The 8,952-nt window shown below is 59.6% G+C and overlaps 1 protein-coding gene across 1 annotated transcript in view; it reads left to right on the forward strand.

The window, feature by feature from the left end:
* LOC104626538 (hepatoma-derived growth factor-related protein 2) overlaps window positions 1-8,201 on the forward strand; it is a 10,158-nt gene extending 1,957 nt beyond the window's left edge. Inside the window, exons 2-16 of the mRNA XM_010294481.1 lie at window positions 416-492; window positions 575-713; window positions 2,575-2,754; window positions 3,160-3,276; window positions 3,444-3,515; window positions 3,700-3,847; window positions 4,036-4,135; window positions 4,234-4,519; window positions 5,237-5,331; window positions 5,853-5,923; window positions 6,290-6,360; window positions 6,578-6,679; window positions 6,778-6,991; window positions 7,760-7,883; window positions 8,108-8,201. Of these exons, the coding sequence (XP_010292783.1) occupies window positions 416-492; window positions 575-713; window positions 2,575-2,754; window positions 3,160-3,276; window positions 3,444-3,515; window positions 3,700-3,847; window positions 4,036-4,135; window positions 4,234-4,519; window positions 5,237-5,331; window positions 5,853-5,923; window positions 6,290-6,360; window positions 6,578-6,679; window positions 6,778-6,991; window positions 7,760-7,883; window positions 8,108-8,201 (1,890 nt within the window). The remainder of the gene's footprint in view (window positions 1-415; window positions 493-574; window positions 714-2,574; window positions 2,755-3,159; window positions 3,277-3,443; window positions 3,516-3,699; window positions 3,848-4,035; window positions 4,136-4,233; window positions 4,520-5,236; window positions 5,332-5,852; window positions 5,924-6,289; window positions 6,361-6,577; window positions 6,680-6,777; window positions 6,992-7,759; window positions 7,884-8,107) is intronic.
* The last annotated feature ends 751 nt before the right edge of the window (window positions 8,202-8,952 follow it).

An 8,952-nucleotide genomic window follows, 5' to 3' on the forward strand; every position in this document is an offset into this window, starting at 1 on the left:
CGTCAGGCTGCCCCGTCGGAGCAATAGCCTCCCACCCTGGGCTGGAGGGGGCTTCCCTCAGGCGTCCCCCCTGGGAGGCAGCGCGTGCAATGGCTCTCTGGGGAGTAGCACAAGGCTCGCGTTTCCCTGGGCATTGAGCCCGGCAGCGGAGAGACGACCTCGCGCCGAGCTCTAGCCGTAGAGCACCCGTGCCGGATCCCTTCTGTTACTCTTCTAGAGATCCCGCCGGGCCCTGACACCGCAGTGGGACTCTTGTGCGTAGCAAGGTCCCCGTCTGGGTGCTTTCTTGCCGTGCTTGCCTCCAAGTGGGTGCGGGTGCCGGAGGCCGACGCTGCTAGCCGGGGCTGACGTGCCTCGCAGAGGACATGCTCAAGCCGCTCTCTCTGACCACCTCCTGCTTTGGGTTTCCTTTCAGATCGATGACATCGCGGACGGCGCTGTGAAACCCCCACCGAACAAGTACCCCATCTTCTTCTTCGGCACCCACGAGACGTAAGCGCTGCCTCGCTCCCCTCTGTGGGCTTTTGCCCCGCTGCCTCTGCTCCGGGCTCACCTCTGCTTTGTTTTTCTCCAGTGCCTTCTTGGGCCCTAAAGATCTCTTCCCTTATGAAAAATATAAGGACAAATATGGGAAACCAAACAAGAGAAAAGGCTTCAACGAGGGATTGTGGGAAATCCAGAACAACCCTCACGCCAGTTACAGTGCCCCTCCGGTGAGTGCGGGCCTCGCGTGGTGGGGGGCAGCGAGGACGTGGGCTGCCGGCGCCTCCACCTCTCCTTTCCTCCGCATCGCTCTCCTTTTTCTGCTTCTCATTGCTACGGTGCCTACGCGCTTCCAGCTCGCAGATTGGCTTTCTTGGGGTTGAAGTAGCTTCCCTTCCCTGCCCTCTCCCTTCCTGAGGGAGTCAGCTCTCCCCCTCCTCCTCCTCCTCTGGAGGAAGATGCTTTTGCCCAGTCTTTGAGGTGGAACTGGGGATGTGCTTTGTGCTGCTTTCCCAAAACCACAGGATTTCGTTGTCAGAGCAAGAACTTGAGGCTTGCTCGTCCCCGGCTGCCCGGACCTGTGCATGGACTGTTGGGCAGTCCCCCTCTTCATCCATTTCTGAGGTCCTGAGCCAAAAGCTGCTGGGCTGCTCCTTCAGCAGGCTTCAGAGCAGGCCAGGAGATGGCTCTTTGCTCTCAATTGCTTGCGTGGGCATTTCGTAACCATAATTGTGTGATACAATTTATTGTATAGCGATCTTCAAAGAAGGCGTCCAAAGCAGCTTCATAGGCAGTTGGTCTGAAGAGGCAGAGGAAGGTTTTTAAGGTGAGCTACAAGGACAAGGTGATCTAGAGGTAGGCAGGCTCAGGGAATGAGCCCCCTCGGCTGTGCTGCTGCCAGTGCAGGAGAGAGGATGTTGGTTTGAGTAGCTGTGGGAGAGGGTCGGACCCAAAACTGCAGATGTAGGGTAAGATGAGGCCACAGAGGTGGTTGAAATCCTGGAGAACAACTTCAGCTTGTTGGGCGGGAGGTTGGTGATGGTGAGGGAGGCAGCCCCTGCTTTGTCCAGGAACTCCACCGTGAACTCCCAGCAGAGGTAAGAAACCTGTTGATGAGGGACCAAGGCAATGCCAGCTGAGGGTTCACCAGCGCCAACTGCATCTTGTGGCCAAAATGCCTGGAGGAGCAGAAGAGGAGACTGAAGTAGAGGTCTTTTCTGGTTTTGAGACCTAAATGAAGCGAGGTGCCAGGAACAGTCAAGGACGAGGAGAGGCTTTCCAGCAGGAAGGCTCCAGCTTTGGAAGAATCCCAGCTCTAGGAGACCCCTTGGGTGCGATGTCCTTGCATGAGGAACCTCATGATGGGCTGGTGAGAAGCCAGGAGACCTTCCCTACATAGGAGTGAGGGAACAGGACACAGGAGATCCTATCTGGGAAGAGTGGCAGCCACCACACTGGACTCCTCGTGTGGACCTTTCCACTGGGGAAGGCGTGCGATGTGCTCTGGGATGAAGCCATCTGAGAAGAGAGAGGCCTGACCTGAGTCGAGGGCTGGCAGCCAGCCCACCAGAGGAGGAGAACGGCCGGGACCTGAGTGCCGGAGCAGAGGCTGAACTGAGGCACCCAGCCCCGCTTGTCTGGCGCCGTTAGGGCAGAGGAGGGCTGGGTACTGCTCAGCCAGGAGGGGCTGTCGGGTCTAGGCATCTCCAGGGGTCTTTGGCAGAGCACGAGGAGAGGGGAGAGAGGGGAGCGAGGCAGCAGCAGCGGGTGGAAGCCGAGCTGGGGGACCCAGAGGGAGGATGTTGCTGGTGGTCTCGGGGTGGTGCACGAGGGCCTTGGGAAGGGAGTGCTGGGGAATTAGAAGGGTATCGACTGAGCATTCTCATGGAAGGGCTTGTCCCCCTGCCCCAGAGCCACACCGAAGGGTTCTGTGACAGGAAGGGAGGCTGCCCCACGCTCCTCTGCATGCTCACCTCTCTGCTCAGCACTGCCGTCCCTCGCTCGTCACCCTTTTGTGCCCCTTCTCCTCTCACCCCATGTGCCGCAGCCCCCTCGGGGCAATAACACAACTCTCATCCCCGCTGTCTTTAGCCTGCCAGCTCCTCAGACAGTGACGTTCCTGAGAATGACCCGATGGGCGGAAGCGATGCAGGTGACGATGACGAAGATGCTGCCATGGCTGCCGTTGCCACAGAGAAAATGGAAAGCGATGAGGACTCGGATCGAGGCAGTGACCACAGTGGGCTCAAGCGAAAATCACTGGCCATGAAGGTGAGTGTGGGCTGAGGTGGTTCCACACAGTGGGGACAGGCAGGTGTGTGGTGTGGGACACCAATGCCATCGTTGGGTCCACCCCTGAGCTGCAGCTTTCATCTACCAAGCAGCGTGTCAAACCCAGCGTGGCTGGAGGTGGTGAAGAAACCAACTCCCTCTGGATTCTGTGATGGGAAATGGGGTTCGGTGCATGTTTGGGGGTTTTGTAGCTGTCTCATGTTGTCTTTGAGATGGTGGGATGGCCAAGTCCTGGTGTGGTTTGCAGCCAGGAGCTGCACGTGGCTGCTCTTGCAGGGCCAGTTGGGAAGAGTTGGGCAAAGCTCCTTCCCAGTAAGTGCTGGCTTTCTGTGGTGGCTGGAGGGGCAGTGGGCATCCCACACACTCTCACTTCTCACATATCAGATGCCAGTGGCAAAACGGCCTCGGAAATCCTCCAGTGACCTGGATCAGGGCAGCCCCTCCCTGACAGAAGAGGAGAACTCGGAAACGTCTTCTGAGTCGGAAAAAAATAGTGACCAGGTGAGAGGGTTTTGCATACGCTTGTATGGGGGCTGGCAGGGTGGTGGGGAACGGGCTGGAGGAAGACTATCGCCGTCTAGGGGGGCAGTGGCTTGGGAGAACCTGACTGGCTTCTGAAACCATCATGAAACTCTTCCCCATTTCTTCATATCTGTGTTTTCCTCCAGGACTTCACTCCTGAGAAGAAGCCAGTGGCCAGGGCTCCCCGGAGGATGCCGGCAGGGGGGAGGAAGAAGAAGGTATAAGACCCCTAGTCTGCAGTGCAGAGGGAGGGAAGCTGGAGAGGAGTCTGGGGTCTGTGCTGCCCAGAGAGGGACCAGGGGGTGGCAGAGCTCTGCCACGGGCTGTGTAGGCTCAGTTTTGGGGTATGCTGCTGAGCCGCTGCCAGCCCCGACTTGGTCCAACCCCGCTTTGTGCCTGCAGAAAGTGGAGTCCGGCTCTGACTCGGACTCCAAGGTGGACTCGGATTTGGAAATGGGAAACACGACTGTGGACATGACCAAGTCGGACTCCAACTCCGATTCCGACTCGGATGTGTCTGTGAAGAAGGCTCCACGGGGCAGGAAGCCAGGTAACACCAAGGAGGCATCTTCTACCACTGCTGGGCCACTGCTGGTTTCCCCAGGAGACTGGGGAGCATGTGAGGCTGGGGGCTGCTGGGGCTCTGGGGTCTCCTTCTGTTGCGGCCACCTTCCAGGCCATATCTGAACAGCCCTCTGCCTCCCTGATTTGGGGCTGTTTTAACAGAGGGACAACCAGGGCCCTTGCTGAACATCTCCCCATTGGAGAAACCCCCTCCCAAGCCCCGTGGTAGGAAACCAAAGCCCGAGCGTGTCCCAACCAGCTCCAGCAGTGACAGGTGAGATCAGCTGGGACACCGTCACCCTCAGGGCTGGGCTGGAGGGTCACCCAGCTCCCCTCCACACCAGGGGTCCAAGCATGCTCTATCCTTTGCAGTGATAGCGACAGCGACGTGGACCGCATCAGCGAGTGGAAGAGGCGAGATGAAGAACGGCGACGGGAGCTGGAGGAGAAGAGGAAGAAGGAGCAGGAGGAAGAGATCCGTCGGCTCCGGGAGCAGGAGAAGGAGGAGAAAGAAAAGAGGAAGGAGAAAGCGGAGAGGGGCGAGGAGGTGCACTCGGACTCGGATAGCAGTGCAGAGGATGAAGTGGCCAAAAAGGGCCGGAAAGGCCGGGCCAAGGCTGCGTCCTCCTCGGACTCTGAACTGGAGCTGGAGAAAGAGGTGAGTGCAGAGCCATGGGGAGCTGGGGACAAACAGAGCCCGTCACCTCCCTGCCAGGTCAGCAGGGACTTCCAGGAGTGGCAGGGCCCTGCTGTCACGGTCTTGTGTTACGCTGGCATGGCCCATGCAGCACTGGGAAGGGCTGTGTCCGTAGGTACATCCGTGCCTTGCAAGTGGGAGCTCTTCCCCTGGCCCGGGACGCCCCATCCAGCTGTGGGTTTTGCATCTCCGTGATGCTCTCCTTCCCACCACAGTCATCAGAGTTGCTCCGCTGCCCTCCCCGGAGGAGCATCAGCCAGACTCAGCTGAAGCACAGGGGAGGGTTGCAGAGGGCTCATAGGAGCCATGCTGCCAGTGGTCAGAGGTGAGGTCGCCCTTTTAGCCTGGCGCGTTCCTCCCTCTGCAGGGGGGCTGGGAAAGCAGCCTGAAGATCTGGAAGGATACGTGGGTCTGCCGGTCGGGTACTGCAGGCTGGGTGGGCCACCTGAGGTACCAGGATATTTACTTTCGGAGCAGAACACCGCTGTGCTGCAACCTGAATCCTTCTTTTATCCTGTGCAGGGGATGGCTCTGCACCCAAACCGACTTGCAGCAGCGCTGTGATGGGTGCTGGCTGCTTGCATTGCTGGATCATGCCCGGCCATGGCCATGGCACTGCCTCTCTCCCGCAGCGGGGAGGGCTCTGCCGCTCTCGCCTGCATTGTTCTCTCCTCCAAGGTAAAGAAGCCGGCGAAGAAGCAGCCCTCGGAGTTGTCAAGGAAACCGAATCAGAAGGAGAAGAGGGGCCGAGCAGAGGAGAAACCACGGAACAAGTCAGCATCTCCCCTCCCTGCATCGGCTCTTTCTTCCTTTGCGGACAGGGCCGATGCTTGACTGCTGCCCAGCCCTCCCCAGCTGACACCCCTGGGTGCGGATGGGGCTCCTGTGGAGCTGCCCCTGGGCCAGCAGTGCCCGTGGAGAGGCCGGGCTATTTCCTCCCCTCCTGTCTCCCAGAGCTGAAGGGGCTGGAGGAGATGCTGGGGGGCACCAAGCTGAGCTTTTCTGGTGTTTTCTATCTCGCAGGGGAAGATCCTTGGGGTATCGCTTTGGGGCTTTGCCTTTCTGCAGTCCCGCGAAGCTGGGGCATGGGGGAGCTGCTGTCTCGGGGCTCCTGCCTGCCAGCGAGCCGGGAGATGTGTGTGAAAGCGTGGGTGGAGCGTGGCAGGGCTCTGCTGCCTGGCTCGCACCGTCAGGCAGGCCGGGGGGATGCTCCAATGTGTGCCATCGCGCTTCTTCATAGCCCAGCAGCAAGTGGGTGTTTTCACCTGAATGATCTTTCCTTTTCCTCTCATAGACCTTTGAAAGTGGAACGAGGCCGGAAGAAATCTGAGCTGATCCCCGAAAGGAGGATGGAGAAGAAAAAGGGTGAGAGCCATTGCGTGCTGTCACAGAGGGGAGAGAGGGAGAGAAGGGATCCAGGGTTGGTTCCCCCATCCCAAGGAAGGGGAGGGATCTTTCCCATCACTATCAGTGTGGTTGTGCTGGGGCCCTTTCCAGCACTGCTATGGTCCCAGCATCGTGTTGGAAAGTGGTTACAGGGTATGTAGAGACCGTGAGCTTCCCTACATACACTCCTTCCTGATCGTGGCACACCTCAGAGAGGCCCCTGGGGCTGTTTGACCTTGGAGGTGGAAACCAAACCCTTGCTGGGGGAGAGGTCCCAGGCCTCAGGCAGCACCGTGCTCTCCTCCGATGACCTGATGCCTTGACCTGTCTCTCTTGCTGCTCCAGAACCAACAGTCGAAGAGAAACTTCAGAAACTTCACAGCGAGGTCAAGTTTGCCCTGAAGGTGGATAACCCGGTGAGTGCCTGGCCTGGGAGGTCCCTGCTCATCGTGTCCTTGCTCACTGCGTGAGCCTTGCCCAGCTGCGATACCTGGGGGTGCTCAGCCTGGCTGAGCCTTCTCTTGCCTTTCTGGATGCTGGGTGGCAGTAGGGGACCGTGCTCCACACTGCGCTACCCCAGGTGCCCACAGGGGGACTGCCAGGCAGCTTCTGATCTTGGTGCCATCCTTGCAGGACATCAAGCGGTGTCTGAATGCGCTAGAGGAGCTGGGCACGCTCCAGGTCACCTCTCACATCCTCCAGAAGCACACCGACGTGGTGGCTACGCTGAAAAAGGTAGGGCAGAGGGCTGAGTGCCTGCCTGGAGGGAGCAAGTGAGCCTGCTTGAGCCACCCCAGGTCTAAGGGCGTCCCTCCTCCCTCTTCCTGGTGCAGATCCGTCGCTATAAAGCAAACAAGGATGTGATGGAGAAAGCTGCCGAAGTCTACACCCGTTTGAAGTCGCGTGTCCTGGGACCAAAGATGGAGGCGATCCAGAAAGCCAACAAAGCCGGGCCTGAGAAGGACAAGGGGGATGCGGAGAAGGGCCAGGAGAAGCTGTCGGGAGGGGAGACACGGAACGAGAAGGGGGAAGGGGAGACGAATGCTGGTAACGCTCACTGCATATCTCGGGGCAGTTCCCTGCTCTGTCCGGGCATGTAGAGATGCCAGGACCCTTCTCAAGGCATGGCATGTCCTGCTGGGGACCGGGGACACGAGCAGGGACACGGCACATCCCCCTGGGGACTGGGGATGCGTGCAGGGATGGCTCTTGGCCTCAGTGGTGGAGGGGAGCAGCAGCCATGCGTGGCACCTCCAGTCCCCTGTTTGCTGGAGTGCCAAGAGTGGGAAAGGACCGAATATCGGACGCTTGCGGCAGTGAGAGCAGAGGGCAAACCTCAACGCCCACGCCCTGGCTTTGGATGCCTCTGGGCTGATTTTTGGGCCAGGACGGCTCCTCGCTGCCAGTTTAAGCGCTTGTCCAAGGCACCGGGGAGACAGAGGAATGCAGAGACGCCCTTGGACGCTGGCTCAGGCTCTTGCGCAGGCAGCTGGTGACTGGGATCTTCCACCCTCGTAGCCGGGTTGCTGCCTGGGGACGTCCTGGTGATGCTGCAAGAGCCTTCCCAGAGGAGCTGATGGGGAAAATCCACTCTGACGCCTGCCTCTGGGCTTGAGGCTGGAGTCTTTGGGGCCCCTCTTGTAGCTGTCAGGGTCAGGCCAGACCTGGGGTCCTCTTGGTCTCGGCTGGGTGTCCCTTGCCTGGACAGGGACAACTTGTGGCCGTGGGTCCTCGGCTTGCCCACTCCCTCATGCATCGGGATGGATGAGGTCCACCATGGGGACCCGAGTATCTGAGCCTCTCTCTTCCCTTTAGACTTGTCGGGTCCTGTCAATGGTGAATCCCTGTCCCAGAAAGCAGAGGGCACAGAGGAGAGGGACAAAAGCCAAGGGCCAGGATCCGGAGAGCCAGAGGCATCCGCCGAGGAGACCCACAACAAGTGAGCACTCGAGGGGCAGAGCTGGGGGCCTGGGAGCTCCCCTTGATCTGATGCATGAACAAGCTGGGCTCTCTCATGGATGATTTAGGGCATCTCGGGAGTTGTGTTGGGCTTTTCCCAGCTTGGGAAGGGGCCTGGGGCGTGGGAGAGGGGCTTCTGCGGGCAGAGGAAGGCAGACGGGCAGGGCAGACGCTCACTGAGATGCCCGTGCTCTCCCCCAGCAGCGTGCAGGACTATCCCAAGGCCGAGAGAGCCGGGCCGGAGCGGGAGCGGGCTCGTGGGGAGTCAGAGGCTGCAGATGACGTGGAGGAGAGCTGAAGCAGCAGCTCCCACCTGGAGCAGGAGGCGGAAGGGCTGCGAAGGGAGACCGGCCTCTGCCTCGTCGCCTGCCTGAGTTACTTCACGAAGTCACGCAGTAGCTGATGTCCTAGGTCTTGTCCTGTGCCCCCGGCCCTGCGACAGCACCGAGCGGCGGGGGCTGTGCTGGTTGTCTGTATTTGTCTCCCCTCCCTTTTTTTTGGGGGGGTTTTGTTTTGATCCTCCCCTCTACCCCCGGTTGTTTTTTTGTTTTCCCTCCCACCTCATTTCCTGTGATTTCAACCGCCATGAAATGAATATAAAGGGTTTTTTTTTTAATGAAAAACACAAGGAGCCCTAGTGTCTGTTTCTTGAGACATCGCTGACTGTGACGAGGGGAGGGCAGGAGCATTCCCCTGCCTGGGGCCAGGACTGGAAAATGCCCCCACAGGTTCCCCCCTTCCCTCTGGCCCTGGCACACGCTACGAGCCAGGACTAAGCACCCATGGGTGTCCCTGTCCCCCCCAGGCCCCAGCCGGGGGTGCGGGACAGCTGAACCGGGCTGCTTTGTGCTTGATGCTCCAGCGCCTGTGCTGGGCTCTGCCCTGGACACGGGGCTTTTCCCAGCCCTGTTCCCCACCATCAGCTTCTCTCCGGCCAGGGGCAGCTGCTGGAGACGGGTCCCTCTGCTCCCGGGGAGGCAGCAGGGCTGGGCACCAGCTTTTGGCTTAAAAAAGAGTAAAAATTGTGTATTCTCTCTCTCCTATCTCAG

This window comes from Phaethon lepturus, unplaced genomic scaffold (genome assembly GCF_000687285.1).
Source record: "Phaethon lepturus isolate BGI_N335 unplaced genomic scaffold, ASM68728v1 scaffold22249, whole genome shotgun sequence".
NCBI classification, from domain to species: domain Eukaryota; kingdom Metazoa; phylum Chordata; class Aves; order Phaethontiformes; family Phaethontidae; genus Phaethon; species Phaethon lepturus.